The sequence below is a fragment of the Urocampus carinirostris genome, chromosome 6, assembly GCF_059441175.1.
Source record: "Urocampus carinirostris isolate Australia breed hairy pipefish chromosome 6, RoL_Ucar_1.0, whole genome shotgun sequence".
Taxonomy (NCBI): domain Eukaryota; kingdom Metazoa; phylum Chordata; class Actinopteri; order Syngnathiformes; family Syngnathidae; genus Urocampus; species Urocampus carinirostris.
The window spans coordinates 30,417,103-30,438,912 of NC_142354.1; the positions used below are offsets into that span (position 1 = coordinate 30,417,103).

General features: G+C 37.5%; 1 protein-coding gene across 1 annotated transcript in view; it reads left to right on the plus strand.

Annotated features, from left to right (window-relative positions):
• slc25a26 (solute carrier family 25 member 26) overlaps nt 1-21,810 on the plus strand; it is a 60,030-nt gene that overhangs the window by 16,250 nt on the left and 21,970 nt on the right. The window contains exon 5 of the mRNA XM_088338698.1: nt 1,080-1,127. Within this exon, the coding sequence (XP_088194824.1) occupies nt 1,080-1,127 (48 nt within the window). The remainder of the gene's footprint in view (nt 1-1,079; nt 1,128-21,810) is intronic.

Genomic DNA, 21,810 nt, shown 5'->3' on the forward strand with positions numbered 1-21,810 from the left:
TATGATTTCCGCAACCACAACTAATTGTACACAAATAATATTGATTTGATTTACTATAATATCCGTATGTAATGTCTTTTTTATTGTGAATGAAACCCTGGTTGCATTGGATCCCGCGGTGTAAACAAATTGTTGTTTTTTTCATTTAAAATCGGAGGGGGGGAGGAATTTCCATAGGAGTCGGAAAAATAGCGATTACAGCTCCTTCTCCGTTTTATCCAAATTATTTATTTTATAACAAGTATTCCTTGGTGTAGTATCCATACATAGTTTAAGTATATATTTTTAATGAACATTTAACACATTATTAATTAATTTAAAAAAAAAAAAAAAAAAAAAAAAAGCAGGACCGAACCCGACCCGACCCGACCGTATGACTGACATTTCAGGGCCCGACCCGGCCCGAAATTGCCTCGGGTTCGGGTTCGGGTTCGGGCTCGGGCCATAAATCTTACCTCTAATCTGAATAACTGGTGGTCTAGTAGTCTAGTGTCGGCGGGTTCGACTCTTGTTGCAGACAACGCATTGCCATTTTAGTCAGCGGTGTCTTTCGATTGATTAATCATTGCGTAAAACTTGGTGTTGTAAAACACACATATAAATACTGTATGCCTTTCCAATCTTATTCACATGTGGTGTTATATACTGGGATATACAGGCACTGGGATATAAGGCCCGATTTAAAATTTCTGGCCAATTTGCGGTTTTTCAGTGCACCCTATGGTCCTCAAAGTATGGTATGTTGATTGTTTTTTATATCCAGGAATATATGTACTATTTTGAAGAATAAACGGAACCAAATATGAGTCAGTTTGATATTCCAAATAATGTTTTTTAAATAATTATTTATTATTTTCAGAATCATTCTAAATAATGTAACATTTACTGTGAATCAAACATTCACCGATCTCCCCTAATGATCTTTTTACTAGTTGTGCGGCTTTGAAATCCTTTCAAAATAAAGTCAGCTGTTTTCTTGGTAACCTGCAGAAGTCTGTTGTTGATTCACTCAGATTACCATTTTTCAATCTTCAGTTTTGTTTGTAATCTTTGTTTGTTTTTCCAATCTGATTAAACAGGGTGTTCGAGGCTTGTACAGAGGCTTTGGCAGTACCGTTCTGCGAGAGGTAAGAGTCATTTCTCTTTTTGTTGCTTATGTTTACTTTAGGACAAGTAGTTATCAATCTGAGGGCTTCTATAAGATGATATGAGCTGGGAGACCCTCTACAGCGCATCTTCAACCTGAGCCTTGAACAGGGGAGGGTCCCTCAGCTGTGGAAAACATCCTGCATCATCCCAGTCCCAAAGAAATCAAGACCAGAGGAACTCAACGACTTCAGGCCAGTCGCCCTGACATCACATGTGATGAAGACCATGGAGCGGCTGCTGCTGCACCACCTGAGGCTACAGGTCCGTCACGCCATCGACCCACTGCAATTTGCTTACCAGGAGAAGGTGGGAGTGGAGGATGCTATATTATACATGTTACACCGATCCCTCTCTCACCTGGATAGGGCGAAGGGGGCTGTGAGGATTACATTTTTGGACTTCTCTAGTGCCTTCAATACCATACAGCCTCTGCTACTGAGTAGGAAATTGACAGAGATGGGAGTTAGCTCACACCTTGTAGAATGGATTACTGACTACCTGACAGGCAGACCGCAGTATGTGAAACAGGGGGGCTGTACATCGGACACCGTGGTTAGCAGCACAGGATCTCCGCAGGGGACCGTTCTCTCTCCGTTCCTATTCATTCTATATACATCGGACTTTAAGTACAACTCTGAGTCCTGCCATGTGCAAAAGTTTGCAGATGACACTGCGATCGTGGGATGTATCAGAAACGGGCAGGAGGAGGAGTACAGGAAATTGATTCAGGACTTTGTCCGATGGAGCGACGCAAACCACCTGCACCTAAACACCACCAAGACCAGAGAGATGGTGGTGGACTTCAGGAGAACCAGAACTCATCCGGTTCCTGTAACCATCAAGGGAGAATGTGTAGAATTTGTCCAGACCTACAAATACCTGGGTGTGCAGCTGGACAACAAACTGGACTGGACTGCCAACACAGAAGCTCTATGTAGGAAAGGGCAAAGCCGACTTTACTTCCTCAGAAGGCTGGCCTCCTTCAACATCTGCAAAAAGCTCCTGAAAATATTCTATGAGACAGTAGTGGCAAGCGCCCTCTTCTATGCGGCAGCGTGTTGGGGAGGCAGCGTCAAGAAGAAGGATGCCTCTCGTCTCAATAAACTGGCTAGGAAAGCGAGCTCTGTTGTGGGCAAAGAGCTGGACAGCCTAACAACAGTAGCTGAGAGACAGGCACTGAAAAAGCTGAGGTCAATCATGGACAATCCATCGCATCCGCTTCACAGCATTATCTCCGGACAGAAGAGCAGTTTCAGTGACAGACTGCTGTCACTGTCTTGTACTACGGACAGACTGAAGAGATCTTTTCTTCCTCATGCCATGAGGCTCTTTAACTCCACCCGGCAGAGTAAAGGCCCACATTAAACCACACCACCTACATTGGATATTACTGAATCTTACTGCATTATGTGTTCTGTGTAGCAATATTTGGTTACTCTATATAACATGCTAAAGTGGGCATTTGCACGTCACACTGGGTATTTGTATATTGTATTCTTTTGGCTTTATTATTGTACTGTTCTCAGCTCAGGGATGCTGCTGGAAATGTGAATTTCCCTTAGGGGATGAATAAAGTATCTATCTATCTATCTATCTATCTATCTGAATTGTGTTTAAATATTTTACTTACTTTTATATTACAAGAAGCTCCTTTTGAAATAAAGAAAATTCTTTAAAACTTTGTTTAAACTGGTTTAACTTTGACATTTTCTGTTGGTAATTAAAGTTATTAATGAAAATTATTTTTAAGGCTGTATTTTGATTATTTATTTATTTTTTACCAATTTATATTTTATAACCCTAGATCGGTCCATGAAATGATGAATCGATTAGTTTTACATGATTGATTTCAAAGCTAAAGCTTTACCTTGAGTTACCCCAAATTAACTTGAGTTAAAGCTTTAAACTTGCTTTGAGTCGACCTGGGAAATTTATTTACCATTGGTGAGATGGAACTTAAAAGTGGCTTCAAGTTAACTTGAATTAAACCCTCAACTTTAAGACTTATCTTGGGAGATTTTTCCTTTTTTTTTTTTGGGTAGATTTTTGTGTTCGCATAGTTTTTGCCTACTTGCCAATTTTTGATTGGGTTGGCGTTTGGACTACTTGTAACAGATGGTAAGTTTTTACTTTTACTATTTACAGGCTACATTGACAAAAAAACTGCAGTGACAAGCGTAAAATAACTCTAAATTTGTATCATGTCTTTGAGTTTTTTGAAGTGATTTTTTTTTGGGTTGATATGTTTTAATATAGAGTATTTTTATTTGTGATTTAAGTTAACTGAATGAAATCTGAGTGCTGTGACAACTGTGACCAGTTATAGAAGGGGCTGTATCTGAAGGAGTTTAAGAGGCTTCTCTTGCTATCATGGAAAACGGTACTGTTTCATCTGGAGGAGCAAACTCTAACCCAAAATAAAACGTCCACACAGGAAGTGGTGCCCCGACGACCCAGGCCATTAACAGATCCATGAACCGTGAACTTATTATACTACAGTACAGGAAAATATTTGTAAGTTGAAGGTGACACTTGTCTTTTTTTGTATTTTTTTTTCTTTTTGGAGGTGAGGGAGAGCGTAATCTAGTCCCCTCCGCTGTGCTAGCCTGTACTTATTTTCCACCTCACTAAACTGATGTTATTCACGCAAATTCCATCTGGACAGCTTGGGGTGCGGGAGGAGTAGGGGGTGAACAACAAGACACTGTGATTTCTCAGAGGGACTCGGAATAAATGAATACATTTGTAGCCAGGCGCACGACCTGCGTGCATACTAACGCAAGCAGATGAATCGCAGCAGTGGCAGGAGGGATGCGCCCTGCAGAAACGGCAAAGGATCCCGGGCGTTGATTGGCTTTGACGTTTGTCAGGGAAGGTAATCCTTTTTCTCGCTGCCCCCTTCGCCAGTCTCCCATCTCTCGTCTTTGGCCCGGCAACTCTGTCAAGTCTGTTTACATGCCGCCTACCACTCTGCCCGCCGACTAATCGGGGTCCTACCTGAGATATATATTCATTACTTAGCTTTCAGAAGACATACTTGATGGGCATGATACAGCATTAGGCGGGGAATATAAGCAAGACCTAAGATGAAATGTGTTATTTGTTTTCAAGACTCTCATTTAAGTTTTGTTATCAACAAACGAGTTTCAATGATTGCTCTGTTTATATTCAAAAGCAAGCGAGTACCTGATATGGGGCAGATTCCAGGCCTGATTTTAAAGTATCAGTACTCGCGAAGGTCTCCGCTCCACTTATTAAACTAGAAACATAAACAAAGAGATAAATTAACGGCAGTTAAATTAATTTCATATGCAGTATTTTCTGGACTACAAGGCACACCTAAAACCCCCTATTTGGCCAGAAATTTGAGTGCGCCCTATATACCCAGAATACGCAATGCATACAGTAATTGTAGGTAAGTGGTACTTTATAATCTAATATGAGCAATAATCATGCAATGACTGAATAACTAGTCGATTAATATTTTTCATATATTTATATATATATATAGTATGCTACAGGAATCAAACCAGATTAGTGGTGATGAGAGACCGTTTAATCTATCAGATTGCACTATAAAAATATAAAATAGTGTAATAATGAGCTAAACTAATGCCTTTTCCTATGCCATTTTTACCCCTGGTGGTCCAATGGTAAAGTATCGGCGCTCTTAGCGCTACCGTTCGGGTTTGATTCAGGTTGCATAAAAGATTTTGCATTATAGTCCGTTAACCATTACGTAAGGTGCCCCTTATAATCTGGTGCACCTTAGTGTGAAAAATTCACTTTATGAAAAGTACTGTTATGGGATTTATGTGTGTTTAAATTTTTATCACTGCTGTTTGAAGAATTTGTTATGTACTCATACAGATATCACATATTGTAACGGGCTGATACCATTTGCTTCATTCCATTCAATGTAAAGTTGGATTAATATAATGAGCATTATATATTTGTGGTTGTATGATATGTGTACGATATACTGATACTGATCAATATCAGGCTTATATTAACCTATATATTGAGGTTCTCTAGACGATTATAGATGGTGATATCCCCCGTATGATCAAAAACTGAACGCATGTAAAACTGAAATTAAGTTTTGATCACAAATATTCTATAGTGTATTCTATACTTATATAAATAATTATAGGGAAAATTGTAGAAGATTGGCATGTATTTCAGATCATGTCAAGGAATATTGCTATTTTCTATCACTGAGGTCTTTGCTTTAAGAACTTCATGAAAAAAATGTACTTATGGAACTATTTATCATTGAGTACTGGTATTGCCCAGAAAAAAATTGTATCAATATTACTTGCTAAATCAAAAATTCTTAAAATAGCAGATTAAAATAATAGTGTATGTAAGGCTTAAAATAAAAATAATTTTTTAAATATGATGATTTTGAAAGATACCAAACACTTTCACCTGTTAAAATCTCCAAGATGAGTAGAGAACTAGATTTTTTTTAAAAAATTGTATTACTTTACTATACCAGTAGAGGACAGGCTAAGATCATTTTTGCCCGGAGAGTTGTCCATTTAGATTCAAGCTCATCACCTTTCTTGTCTCTTCTTTTTTCCCTCCCACATCTCTCATATCCCTGCACTAACACTTCAGTTTTGAAAATGTGCCCCCAGCTTTTTCTGAATATCTCTGTAAGATGACGTTCAATTTGACATAAACTGAGCCAATTTGAAATACGTAATGAGTCCGAGATGAGCTATTAAAATACTTTATTGGCGTACAATGAGCGTCCGTAAGTGAAACTGACATTCTGAGGCACCCTGAGCCCCGATTGATTGACTAGGAAGGCAGTCGCTTCACTCTATTTATCAACCTTTTAGACTATTAGACATAGACAGACAATTCAGCAAATTACATATTCATGTATTCTTCACCTTGTTAATTTTTTGTATAATGTATCCCGTTTTTATCAGATCTCTGATGAATCTTTAATGAGTGTCTTATTAACATGGGATCTCACTTTTTATAAAACCGCGGACTAAGAACTCCATAGCGGGTCCATGACTCATTAAAATAGGAAAATTTGTCCTGAAGTATTTGGTAATTAGAGTATCTTTGGCCTGGTAATTCAGTACGGGACAAATAAATTATAATTACCTAATTCAGGGGTCACCAACGTGGTGCCCTAGGTACCAAGTAGCCCCTGAAAAATAGCGAAGTGTCTCACGGACCGATTTTGAAAATACCTTACCGTGATCTAGAAAATTTGATTTGTTATTGGCATGAGAATTTATTGATGTGATCAATTCTTCCAAAATTATATTTTAAAATTAGCCTGTAATTTATATTTGTAAATCGTTCAGTGCCCTTATATAAGGCCAATATTTTAGTGGTTCTGTCGATTTAAACCCTACTACTAGTATTAACAGCCTGGTAGTAACATTAATAATATTATAAGTTGCTATTTTGGAAATGCATATCAAACTGGTCACCCCTCTCACTAATCATTAAAAAGGTAGCTCCCAACCTTATTCAGAATTCAGAAACTCCAGTACATGTACTCATTACCATAATGCAGCGGTGTTTAGCTCAGGGGGCCATGCGGTAAGAAACAAAAACTCATGGGGGCTGGATTAGTAAATTAATAGAATAAAGTGTGCCTTTGCTGCAGGGCTGGGGGTCCTTTTGGAGGCTTATAGTAAACTATGATTCAGCAATGATTATAAAGGAATTATTGATGTTTATTCCATCAGTATTTTTCCTTCGGTAAGATTTAATATGTTATTTTGTTTATCAACTGTGTATAGTACTGAACAGAAACAGGAAAACAGCAATTGTCTTCATATCCACTAGATTTTATTTAACTATGGGAAACTCTTGCAGACTGGAAAGTGACAAAAATAGCATACAATCACTGGTTTAAATTGTTTATTTCACGATATAAAAGTCTTACTGCTTTTTATTTTTGTTTTTTTTAATGAAAATATTAACCTGAATATGGGAATTCCGCTGTTAGATTTGATACCTATCAATAGCTTATAATATTATTCTAACTTCTGCAAATACAGACAGGTTCTTTTTTTTTTTAAATGTTGTCTTTTTTATATTGCATAACAGCGCGCCTGTGACTTAAAGTTAAATTACATCAGTGTGGTTTGTTTCCCCAAATGTTCTCTGGTTGATAAACGTTAGTTACCGAATTGGGGGAGGTTTTTGTCGATTTATGGCGACGCCATACGGACAATTGTGCTAATTTAATACCTGAATGAAGACAACAGCAGGCTACAAATTTTTGATACCTATCATTAGTCATAAACATTTGTGTTGAACCTAGAAAACTATTATGTCATGAACAGAGCTAAGACATTGAGTGAAAATACTGTAGTGCTCTTTTCTTTAATCCCCCTTAATACATTTTTAAACTGTTTTGTACAGTCACATTGTAACAAATATCACACACAGAAGCTCATTTTAAATTCAATTTTCCAGTTTCATCAGAAGAGTTATGGAAACATAAATTGGAAGTGCATTTAAAAAGTAGGACATGCTACTGCTTTAGTTCAGTTATTTGATCTTGTGGTAGGATGACCTGTTGACTTTAAGTGATAAGGCCCTTGACCTGACAAAGTGTGCTTGGGCGCCCTTCTGGGATCTGCACCGTTGATAAATTTGTGTCTTCTATGTAGCGTCCTTGCTCCAGAAGGGTCAAAATCAGGAAATAAATAACCTGATTGTCTTTTCTTTTTTTTTAAATCTCTTAAGTGTGAGCCTTCAAAAAAGGTCTACAGAATTCTTACATGGGTTTCCAAACCACTGACTATTCTTTGCCCAGCAAATGTTTTTAGCAACTCACAGCAGATGCAAAAATATTTGCTCCCCAACAAATGTTTTGTACGTTTTACAGATTTGTATTTAATATATAAAGGTGGTGTCCATAACTTATTAAATATTATACTTGCTGCTGGCGCCATTTTCTGGCTGAAATCATCATTGCAGGCTCTGTCAGGCTGCTTGGGTGGCGTGTGCATGCATGTGTCTTTCTTAGATATGCTTGAATAAACTCTCTTTTTTTTTTTTTTAAATCTTTTTGGGGATTTGGGTTGGGATTTTGACTGCATTTGAAACAATCCTTTTCTCACTTTTACCATTTTCATCCGAGAATAAAAGTACACAACGAGCATAAGTGTGAACTAACTCATTTTTTACCCACTATCTTACTTTTATCAAAGCTATCTGGGACAGAACGTGTTAGGTAGGGGGATGGGTTCGTCAGGAGAGTAACTTCATGCTTGTCCCACCGTTTTTTTCCCCCTTCTATTTGTTAGTGTGGCTTGAACCATTAGAGCTTGACAGAGGCTGCAATGATGACACAAGCCAGGAGATGGTGGCAGCGGGTGAAAAAGTTCCAAATTCAGTACAGCTCCTTGAATAATTTACTTTGAAGCAAATATACTGCCTTTGTTTCTTTATTTCTTCTTTTTGTTGTTCCTAGAGGAAATTTGTTTAGAAAACTTCAGTCTACAATATTAACAAAATGGTTATGCAATTGTCAACCTGTGGCACTTGCTAATTCTATATCAAACTAGGAAAGAAATATCCCTTTTTCCTGAGTAAACCCCCAAGACAAGATTCCAAGGTTTTCCAGACTACAGTTTGGTGGCCATTTTTGGCCCTCTAACTGTTTTTAGAGGCCTGCAGCATTGGTTAAAAAGTCTTTGCTCCAAAAAGATTAATTATTTACGTTCGACATATGTTTTAGATATTCCAATATTTACATTATTTATTATTAATATATGTTTCTTTTATCTTTTTTTTAATTTCTAAACTGACCTCACTGTAAGATAATATGATTTCTGTTTACAAACAAAACCAAAACAGAAGAAAAAAATGTGGATATTGATTTGCTAGTTGTAATAATAAAACAAATATATGGGCCTTGTATCCATATTTTTATTCTTAGTCGCTAGAAGAAAATATTTGACACCTGTAGTCTAGTTGATACAAAAAAGTTAGTTTTGCAATAATCAGTGTCATACTACTACTAATTTGACGGCAAATACACTTAGATAGGTTAACACGTTAAATTTGTGAATCTGCTTTAAAATGTCAGCGCTTTCCCTTCCATGAAACTCGATCGTACATAACTGTCACTGTTGATTTTCTCAATGGTATTTCCACTTCCCAGATAAATTGTTTCCCACATGCATAATTTATTATTGTTGCTGGGGTTAGAATGCTGTCTCCACATTTTTCTTAGTCTTTACATAGCCACATTATAATCTCTAGAACTGCATTTGGCGCCTACATTTTGGCCTGTTTGACCACCAAATGGGGACAGCAACATTGCCAGAGAATTTTTCAGGCAGATGCGCAAGAGTTGAAACTGTAATGCTGTCAGGCCCGCACATGTGTGCTCTGCATGGTGCCGAATTGGCTCTGGAAGAGTGCAAAACTGTTCTGGATTATGCATTCGAAGGCTTTGCTCCAGAGACTTATGGATCACACTCGAACACACAATTGACAATTTATTATTTACGGAGAGAGTTTGTAATGCTGACGTTCCAGTATCTGGTCGATTTAGGTTTTCTCTAAATCGCTCTAACACCCATTGGTCATTTTTTAATAATGATTGTTGGTTATTGGGTGTATTAACACTCAAGTATTGTTTTCCTTAGAAGCCTGAGTTTTTACTTTCTTTCCGCAACCTTTATTGCTTCAATTCATGTGAAAAACATCTAGCAGAAAGCATTTGGCGCATAGAACTAAAACTAGAGTAAGGCTTAGGGTTGCATTAAATATTAGTAAGTACAATATTTGTGCATCGATTGATCAGTTAAAATATATTGCTGATCACAATTGCAACAGGAATCAAACCCAGACTGCGGCTGAGGGAGTGCCGGATCTTATCCACTAGACTACTAGTGATACAGGCAACACACGAAGAGGCATTAGGTTTTATGTCAAAGTCCCAAAATTTTTAATCGCGGTACTTGTGAACTTGTTGATGGAATTATCGGGCGGGTCTGCGAGAATATTGTGAGCTGATAAAATTGTCAGTTAGAAGTAATTTGGTCGTCCTGAAATATATAAATAAAAGCATGGCCACATGTATTTAATAACATTTGTCACTTTTGTCAATGATTGTTGGTTATTGGGTGTATTAACACTCAGGTACGGTTTTCCTTTAAAAGCTTGATATTTTATTGTCTTGCCACAACTTTCTTTTCTTCAATTCATGCGGAAAACCTCCAGCACCCTGCATGTGTTTTTAATCATCTGTCGCAAGAGATTCGTGGTAGGTGGATTGTGTCCTCTGGTTTCGAAATGGAGGAAACCAGACCAGGAGTGAATCAGACGTCAAAGGAAATTACTTTCAACAATCTGCCCTTATTGTTTGGGATTTAGTGCCCCTTAAACTCAATTGATGGTGATCCGCAATCCCCTCGACACTAATATGCAAAAATAATGCTAGGAAAGTATGTCTGTTCTACTTAAGATCTGGAGACACGTGCAGTCCATTTGTGCCACTTGACTACAAACAATACACACTAGAGAGTCCAAGACATCTGGAGTGTTGTTATGAGAATAATTGACTAGATAATAATTCTAATTCATTACCAGGAGTTACTGTAAAAATTGAGAATTTGACAACTTGATGAATAAGTAACTAGTTGGAATTTATTAGGTGAACTGGACTTTTCTAAAGCACACTTTTAATAGAAAATAATATTACCAACTCATTCATTGTGTAATTTCAGCAAGTTAGTCACAAGCATTTTTTCCCATGGGCTATTATTGTTTATTTGGGCATAACTGTTAGGCACTTGGGCAGCACGGCAGCACAGTGGTTTGCGCGTCCATGGCACGGTTCTGAGATCATGAGATCTCCCCGTGCTTGCGTGGGTTTCCCCCGGGCACTCCGGTTTTCCTCCCACATCCCAAAAACATGCATGTCAGGTTAATTGGCCGGTCCAAATTGTCCTTAGGTGTGAATGAGCGAGTGAGTTGTCTGTCTCTGTGTGCCCTGCGACTGGCTGGCAACCAGTTCAGGGTGTCCCCTTCCCACTGCCCGAAGATGCCTGGGATGGGCTCCAGCACCCCCGAGACCTTACTGAGGATAAGCGGTGCAGATAATGGATGGATGTATGGATGGATGTTAGCCTCTTATACGGGGGGGGGGTTTTAAGGGTTATTGATCTATCTTCGTTATTCATTATCCATTATCCGTTATCGGTCAGTTCATAATACGCTACAAAGCCTAGGAGCCGGGACACTTACTCTCAGCCAAAAGGCCAAGCTAAGGTCCTAGCCCTAAAGCCTTGCTGCGATCATTGCGAATGCACCGTTCCCGGAGGTACTGCAATACCGGGCCGATGCGTGGAGTGGACAGAGCAAGCTCATACACTCATGGTATATAATAGTGCAATGATTGATCAGTTGATACAGGTCTTTTATTATTGGATTTTATCCCAGTTTCACACAATTTGTACTCATGGCACTAGAAACAGTGGTTTGCATATGAATTTTGTTCTGCAGTCTGATAAGTTAAAAAGTTACCTCTTTGACTGTGCGTCAATATTGTTGCGGTTTCATATGTATACGAACGTAAAAAAACCTGTATAATATTTTTTTCAAGAATCTCAATTTTCTCCATTCGCTGACATGGCACAGCGAGTAAAAATAGTGTGAAAATGAGAAGGGTTTTATGTCTTTTCATATGTCATCTATACCACTGGTGGTCTCGTGATAAAGTGTAACCGTCACGTCCTTTTGCATACAATAGTCTTGCGATTTTGACCAACAATGTTTGTCGATTGTTCAATCTTTACAGTAAGGGTAAGCCCTCGTATAGTAATGCTCACCTAAAAATACTGTATGCATTTCCAATCATATCACCCCCTTTTCTGCGGTACATAAGGCACCCTCTGTAATAAGGGGTTTTAGAATGCCTTGAAAAAGCACCTGCCCTGCCGACCTAATGGGTTCCTCTGTCTTGGTTTTACCTCCGCTAAGCCCTAATCCCACCCTTTACCGCCGCCTCTCAGCGGCGGTAAAGACCCCAGAGTATCTGGAACAAAACGTCTGCAAGTCAAGGGGCATGCTGTGATGTCACTGCCTAATGTGCAACGGAGGAAAGAAATATAAAGTGTCAGTGGCTGCAGCGAGCATTATCTGTGTCAGCCACGGCTAAGGTTAGCAGTTCAAAGCAATTCATTTTCTTTCCCAGGCACAGGCTGAGTAGTTGTCAGACTACTGGCGGTTTGCTGTGTATAGTACTAATGCATTGTTCTTATTTTGCAGTGAAATGTTCTAGAGGTGGCATCATTTTAATGGTTGTAGCTTTGGTTTAATACTTTTACAGTATAATTGTTTCTTAATGGTAAAATGAGAACACAGGCACAAGTATATAAAGTTACTGTAGCTGCTGCACATGCTTTAAAAAATGCATTTTCATTTTAAATCACTGCAAAATAAACGAATCCCTAATCTTCAGCATACTAATTTAAACACAAGTTCTTAATGATTAATTGTGGAATGTGATGTTTTATGGAATTATTTCATTTTTTTATATTTTATTTTGACTTTTTTGGGGGGTTTTAAGGGAATAGTTGACGATTATATATTAGCCAGGGTTGCGTACACTTTTGCAGCAAGCCAGCTACTTACAAAATCAGCAACCCAAAATGATCAACCTGTTTCTTAAAATGTACATTCGTTTAGGCCAAAATCTCAAATGAATATGAATGTAAGGGTATTTGAAACCTCATAAATAATGTGTTTGGATGTTGGCAATATTTCTGAATATAACCCTAATTAAATCATATGCAGTATATGTAATGAAAATAAATTACAATCATCAAATTGTAAAAAGTGTCAACAGCGGGACTCAATTTAAGACGGTCTTTTTTAAATAGCCAATATCTTGTCCAATGATTTTAAGAAATAAGTAGCAGTGTAATGCTGACTTATTGCATTTGATCGCTAGATGGCAGTGTTTCAACAAATACAATAACTGAATCCCTTTCCCGTGACCTACCAGTACTGCCTCTGCGATCTACTGGTAGATCACGATCTCCATAATGAACACCTCTAGTCTTGACCAATTGTTTTTTTTTTCCTTTTTTAACGCTTCTATTTTTGTCTGTCCTTTTCTCGTTGTTTGAGACTTACAAATAATTTAAGCCCATACATGTTTTTATTTTTTGACTGGTGCTTATGTGTGTCTAAACTTCATTCTATGCTACCAAATATACAATCCTCTCACCAGGTTTGTTTTTCCAGAATATGTTAATTCAGTTTTCCTTTGATTTGATATGCGTGAATTATGAATTTTCCCCTCAAAACATTTCAGTTTGCCTTTAGACAGTAATTGTTAGACCATTTTTTTTCAGCTAAATTTATATGGGCAATGCTCTGAAAGATATTATTGTGTGTAGTGCATCCATTTTATAGCATCTGTTGGTCACATTGCAGGCAAACTCTTCAGCAGTTATTGTTTTGTGACGTGTATACAAAATTTCCTGTGAACCAAACCACCTAGCTTGTATGTAAATACTTGAAGGAATAGTTTTGCATTTACAGTTAATATTCAAAATATTAAAAATCACTCAACCGCTGTGCAGCAGTGCAGCCAACAAGAGTTTGTACAACTGGTTTTACTGGTTTTTACTGTTTGGGATGGATGGATACACTTGTACTTGCCCATTTGTCTTTTTTGTTGGGTCATTTAAAAATTACATCCATTGGTCCCTTGTTTCTCTGCATTTTTGAGTCGAAGTAAATAGTATGTAATGATAAAATATCTTGGGCCCGCCCGTATAAAATGTTTAAAAGTTGCATGTAGTTTAAACTTTTTAGCCATTATGTTTTTACAATCAGCTCCAATGTACAGCATACAATAACAAATGTTATCAACAGTGTCTTGAAGAGGAGTCAATAGCTATGGTGGTTGTGTTTTTACGGTTCAATAATTTTGCTAAGTAATTCTGTACAAAAGCAGCGCAAATAGAAAAAGCAATTGACGATATTCTGCTAATTGGTGATTCGGAGACATTTTACATACTTTCACCAAAACGACACTAATACTCCACAATGATTGACTTGCTTTTACCACATTTGTGTAAAACACTCTTATTTGTTCAACGAGCACCCCTATAGGTCGGGCCTAAGAGAACAGGTGCATGCTATACCTAAACAAGACACTATGAAATGTGTATTAGTACAAGGATTACATATCAATTATGGACATTTATTATGGGCCACGTAAAAAATTAACGTAGCATTTCACAGTGGTAAATTGTAATGGGTAGAACTTCCTGCAACTGAAATTGTAAGCTACATTTTACCCAACACCTACAGTATATGGGGTGAGAATTGTCTCAAAAATATTTACACACCTTTTTTTTCATGGTACTGTAGAAATTGGAAAATTTACTTGGAAACTCCCTGAAAAGTTCTTGATCATGAAAAAGTTGTACGAACCCCATCTACCCTTTTCGGGCACTTTTGCTAGACCAATGTTATTATCTCTCAACCTTCCAGAAGCTTTGTTGGTTTACCCTGCGGCTTCCTCCTTCCCTTTAGACTTGCATTGAACACACATGGCACCACTGATACAATCTTCGTGCTATTGATGGCCTTCGACACGGTATATGTTTTGGATTAGGTTGATTTACGAGCCGTAGACCACGAAAGCATGTTCAGAATTCATCTGGTTTGACACCGAAAAGCTTTAGGTGGTTTAGTTGAGATTAATTGCGTGTAGTTAAATATACATTTATAATTTAGTCTTTTTGACCTACACAGCTTCTTTGGTAGAATCTAATACTTTGCCTATTTTTTGTCCAGATAAAGGATACAGAGGAATGTGGAGAAAAACCTTTCCCTCAGTTTTCTGCAATTACTGATTTTATTATCTCACATTCTTTTAATTAGCTCCCTTGTCTCCTTGTTTCCCCTAAAACAAGTCCTAATCTGTTGCCAGTTAAGATTGACGTTTGTGAGACGATGCAGCCGGGTAGGTTTCTCCTTTCAGACGTCTTCCCCAGTTCGGCTTGTTTAAACGCAAACGCCCACACAAAAACGAACCCACGACCACACACTTTTGGCATGCAACACCGTCAGGTGGAATTCTTCAACAAGTGCAGTCGCACACCGTCTAGTTTGTACAGCGCAAGGGAGTTAGAGAAGCTCAGATGAAAGAGTGATTCTCAAACGCATAAAGCGTAACACACTCCTTACTGTTTTGAAAATGACCAGTTGCTTGTCTTCAAAGAGTCACCGTAACTGTTTTATGACTAATTTGTTTTTTGCACAAAGTTCAGAGCTACTTTATTGATGTTTTTTTATTTTTATTTAAACCAAATTAAAATATCTGTGAACACAAATGGACGATGTTTTCACTCTTTTCAAGGCAAGTGAATAACTTGTAAGTGTAAAAACAACTTCAAAAAGTTACATTAAAAGAATGTGGTGTAGTGAAATTTCCAAAACCTCACAAATTGGATCTAGTTAGTTGAATGAAATCAAAATAATTTGACCATAATAACTCTGAGGTTGTTCAACTTTCTAATTGGATCCCAGAAACTTGTAATCACTTCGTACCATAATTTCTGTACTTTAAGGTTCAATAGCATTACATCCTCTTTCTCTTCCCCTTCCACTTTTTCAGTGTGGGAAATGAAAAAAAAAATCCTCAAGTAATCATGAACAAACTTCCTCTTTATTACGTATGACTTCAAGCTACGTCTTTTGTTGTGACGTAATATATGCAACAATCGTTCATTTCCTTTTTATATTTTAATCAAACTCACTTCAAAACAGTAATATTGGAACTAGTTACAACAATTAACTATAGTGTTTAACTTGAATAATAAACAAGTATAATGTCAGACAAGCACTACGCTTGACTCTTGTTTTTTCTTCCTCGTCTTTGCAGCAACCACCTCTTCTGCGCCATTGTTTTACCTTGTCTCACAGTGCCCTTTGTAGGAATTTACATTCCATACCACAACACAACATTAACACATAATTGGTTTATGATTTCTTCCTTCCCTCCCACACTTTCTGCCGGCTGTTTGAAAATGCTAAGGGGTTGTGGCTAGGGAGAAGCTAGAACTTTCCTGAGCTTTAGCTTTGTCATGTTTGTCATCAATTTAAAAACGTCTCTTTGAGCTCAGACACGAAGGTGCACAAAACACTTCCTGTGTTTCTTTTGCTTTATTTACGATATCCATCCCCTTTCATCGCATCGTCAATCTGTTTGTTATCAAGCAGTCAGTCCATCATCGGACTGTAAATGACACACCGTAGACCGGAATGTGGTTGCGTCAGTATTATCCAGCCGGGTGTGTTTGCAATCCGTGCAGTGTATATTAAAAATAATTTCGCTCCTGTTTGTGTTTAGCGTAAAGGACAGCCTATAGATGGAGGGTTTTTTTCAAGGATTAAAAAGTACTTGAACTCTATGGTGGCTTCGCTTTGTGAATAACTGCAGTGGCATTAGTTTATACGGCATTGTCCTATGAACACCTACAGAATATGGGAAGAATTTGTCCCAAAAATATTTCCACACCTATTGTTCAGACCCACAAATGTATTCGCAATTTACTTAAAATCATGTCTTGATAAATGCACATGCAAAATTAGAAATCTCATTTGTAAATTGTCAATATATTTGAGGATCTGCAAAATACATGATTCATACCGGATTTTTTTCTTTTAATTGAGTTCGAAAAATTGAAAATATTTTACAGTCTTTAAAAAGTGCTTGAAATATATTTTATCCTTGTAAACATGAAATTGAGAATTACGTAATCTGGCATCTCCTGACCTACATTCATTCAATTTGGACAATGATTGCAGCAGATCTTGTTTCCTTATGATAGGCATGTCTAAACTCTGGCCCGAGGGCCAGTAACGGCCTGCGACCACATTTTTAATGGCCCCCAGCCTCTGTCATAAAATTATAATATGTGGCCCACCAGTAATGTTGACAGCAGTATAAAATAAATGTGTAGCAAAAAAAAAGAGAAAATCACCATTTCACTTGATTATCGCAGTAGCTCTTTGGTCACCTGGCCCTTGGCTTTCTGTAAGAATTTTAGCACTGTCACGGCGACTAAATAAAAACTGTTATTTGATTGTAAGGGCAACTGCTTCCAAGACAAGTGGAAATATTGAGTATTTTTTCATCGAAATCCAAAACAACTGCGCCTGCCTTATTTGCTAGGAGACTGTGGCTGTTTACAAAGAATATAATATCAAGAGGCACTGCCAAACAAAACATGCTGACTACGATAAGCTGAAACTGAATGCTGTGAAAAGGTGATGCAACAGAAAGCCGTTCTTACGGCAAAGTGGTGCTTTTTCACGAGAGTCAAATAAAAGCTCTACAAAGGCGAGCTACGAGGTTGCGGCGCTGATCGCCAAGCACTGCAAACCTATGACAGAGGGTGACTTTCTTAAAGACTGTTCAAAGAATGCCAGGCTGAATAGTCGGCCCTCACACAGTTTTGGCTTACCAATCTGGCACGCCTTCTCAAAAGTTCGGACACTGCTGCCTTATGACAATTGTCTGTTGTTTTTAGAAACCATTGTTTCAAAATTATATTTCTGATATTCGATTAGTTCATATGACATGTTCATAGTTTATCCCTCTGTTAAACAATTAATAAGTGAGGAAAGAGCCCCAGTTTGTGAAATTTCTAACATGATATAACTGGAAAGCTGTGTCAAAAAAGTGACGTATCTAAATGAGCTGTGCCAGCAGAACATTTATCCCAAAGTTTAATCAATCCAGGATTGTTTCCAACCAAGTTTTTACCAGCTCAGTTTAAGATTTGAATTTGAAATTCTTAATGCTGTCTAATTCACGTGACGGATTCTAAATCCAAGGCTTTTGAGGACATTTTTGACAGATGGATTCGCAGCGGTCATCGCCGGGTATAAGGTACTAACATGGGATCCAGCTGCATTCTCCAGCTCATGAATCATTTGCTCCACATCTGGTGGCAAGCCCCGAGCAGACTCAGCGAATACTTGTTCGTGATCTGTTTTCAAGGTTTTCTTCGCTTTTGGTGTAGTGTGACTGGTGATTGTCAGTGACTATAATTGCATTTCCATTGCCCTTAGTTTTATGCAAAAGCAAACTGCTAAAGGAAACAAATACATTTAGGTAAAGAAACCCTCTTGAATCATTTTTTTTTTAATTATTTTTTTTAACGCTCTTGAAGGTTTTTGTCTAAAATAACTTTCGTAAAACTTCAAGACTTTTTCCGCAATTCCATTATTCATGTGACCAAATCCGATGACATCTGGTGTTAAAAGTCACCAGCACCGTCATTTTTACCGGCTTGCCAGAATACTATTCTCATTTTAAGTCTAATTTGTTTTATTTCAAGATGTTTTACCTATCTTAGTAAAATAAGACAATGCCCGCAGTATTTTTCGGAGGCTTTTTCACAGTTTGGCCATGGGTGCGACTTATACTGTGGCGCCACTTATATGTGAAATTATTAACACATTATTATTGAGTTTTACATTTTCTATTACCAGTTTATCATTTCACGTGTTATTTTCACAGAAAACCGCAAGAGGGTACCCTAAACCCGTGTTAAAAATTTCCACCTTGCCTTGTTATGTCGAAAACCCAATCGTCACTTGCGCAAATGTCACTAAAATGACTTTGTTTTTGTTTTTTTTATTGGGAAATGTAATAGAACAGTAAAGCACAGTGCATCTGCACTTTGTATAGAAATAACTTTTGAGCAAGTTGAAACTATTTACTTTGGCAAAAAGGCACCACCGTTTCTCACCAATCGGGACACAAATGTTCAGAAGATAAAGGCGTCATTTTGACAAAAAAAATATTTTCAACTTAATGTTTCATATTCCGGGGCCTTTTTTAAAAAAAAAAATATTTTAAACAGCCTTTCAAGATGACATGTGTGTTTTTGGTGCTGGATTTTATCCAACACATTTCCCCCCCCCCCAAAATGCAACGTCTACTCCAGGTATGACTTTGTTATGTGTTTTCCTGCATTTTTTGTCTGGTGCGACTAATACTCCGGAGCGATTTATAGTCCGGAAAATATGGTACTTAAACTGAGCACATCTATCATGCTTTGGTTGGATCATTTTGATCTTTTTAAGTAATGTTTTCTAATGTGGATAGGAAACATTTTTTTAAATAAAAAATCTATTTTCTAAAGCTAAGATCCATCCATTATCTGTACCGCTTTTCCTCAGTAGGGTCACAAGGTGCTGGAGCCCATCCCAGCTGTCTTCGGGTAGTGGGCAGGGGACAATTTGAACCGGCCAATTAACCTGACATGCATGTTTTTAGAATTTTTGGGAGGTAGCCGGAGTGCCTTGAGTAAACCCACGGAAGTATGGGGAGAACATGCAAACTTCACACAGGAAGTTTCGATACCATGACCTCAGAACTGTGCCGCGGATCCGTTAACCACTCAGAGGCCGTGCTGCCTTACAGCTGAGATAATTTAGCTTATTTTAAGGATAATGTTTCAGATTTCATAAGAGAAAGATGATAAAATATCTTAAAATAACAAAAGCTGGGATGGACTCCAGCATTCTGTGACCCTACTGAGAATAAACAGTGCAGATATTGGATGGAGGATGTTTTTCTATCAATGGTGGGGTTTTTTTGCAGTGTAAAATGTGTCAATTATAAAATAAAAAATTAAAAAGAAATATATCTACACAAACACAGCTAATTACGTAGGGACTATAGATTTTGCATTAGAACAATTAATTAATATATTTGTCTTCTGTTTAAAAAGCAAAGCAGCAACAGAAGGCGCAAGCAAAGTTAGTGTGAAAATATTGAGGAATGGCAAATGATTTAGCGCTAGTCTGTTGTTGTGTTCGTGCCCACGACTATGAATATTTTGTTGCCTTCTTCTGTTTCTTCTTTGTGGCTATCTGCTACACTTTCATCTTTATCCTCTGGAAGCTAAACACTCTTTAATGAAACACATTCAAGTAAAAATTATATCAAATTTTTTTGCGTGTATTTTTAATGAATAAACACCTGACGTTGACATACAGGTTATATTTACTTTAAAGTAAGAATTACAATGTCTGGAACGATTACAATAAACCGTTCACATGGCTAAGAGTGTCCTCTCCAACCTCATTAGTATGCACACACTTCTGTATGACCTATTAAAAGTCGTTTGTCAAATCGCAGCCAACTGGCTTGTCCTCCATTCCGGCTCTGGCGGGATATATTTTGACATGTGTTTTTCTGCCCCTCCGCCGAGTGTTTAAGGGCCAGTGACAGGCCAGAACCTCTCGGAATACTAATGAGTTACCCGCTAATACAGTTGGCAACTCCGCTTTGTACACAAAAACACACAACTTGGGTTTTTGTTAGCATAGTGACACAATCTTTTTTTTTTTTGTGGCAGTAGAAAAGTGGACCTGACAGTAAGGTTAAGCGGCACTGTCACCTTCGATCGGTTGCTAAACGCGTCAGCTAGCACATGTGACATTTCATCTTATGTGTGATAGTATCGGATGAAATGCGTTCAAGTCGGACAGCAAAAGAGGTGTAGTACAGTACACCCTCTGTTTACGGCATCCCCATCTTATATTTTTACTTAAAAGATGTTTTTCTGCCCCCTGTTAAGACATTTCCCCCACTATACATTATAGACAACCAATTATTTTGCACGCCCAAAATTTAAAAATTGTGGTGTTTCTGCATAAAGTGAGTTACGTTTCTAAGATGCCTGTCTGCTATTGGTCTGCTCCATATAAGATGCTAGTCTGCTATTAGTTTGGGTCAGGGCATCATGAAGATGTAGTTTATCTTTTTCTTGGTTAATTCATAATTATTGTAATTTATGTTTCGTGTGCATTATTTTGAGTGTTAATTTTGTTTTATTTTTCTCATCTGAAGCTATTCATAAAATACATAATAAATGGTAATATATGGATTAAACAGCTTAAATGGCCCTTTTATATTGTTTACTGCTGATAGTTATTTTATTAAATTGTTTCTCTTTGTTGCACTACAAGTGTAGGATAAATCTGTTGCTGGTGAGTTCCAATACATTACGAGGTTCTATATTCTATATTACCACTACTTTTCTTATCTATTCAACTGACTCGAATACTGCTCAGAAAATTACAAATTCTTTGATATACAACAATTTATTTTTAATGTAACATAGTTACATTCCCTGATAATTAGTTACTTTTGGAAGAAATAGTGAGTAACTATAACTACTTACCTTTTGGAATTAACATGGCCACGATTGGGCGAGAGCAGTGTTTTTCAACCTTTTTTGAGCCAGGGCATGTTTTTACGTTGGAAAAATTTTGCGGCACTCCACGAAGCAAAAAGTTATAAAATGACACTGAACAGTATGTTTAATTACAATATAATGTATAATACCCCCAGTTTTTGCAGCACATACACTTGACAATGACATCATATTTGCAGAATATGATTCGATAATGTTTTATAAAATTTCAAAAGTGACATTGGATAATTTCTCACGGCACACTAGTATGCTGCAGCATAGTGGTTGAAAATCACAGTGCTAGATTATTACAATTGTAACAAAGTTAACACTTATAAAATAATCCAAAGAAGGCGCCTGCATTGTTACCCTCGCTCTTCTGACTTTCCTCAGAGTCTGATATAATTAATTTATTTTC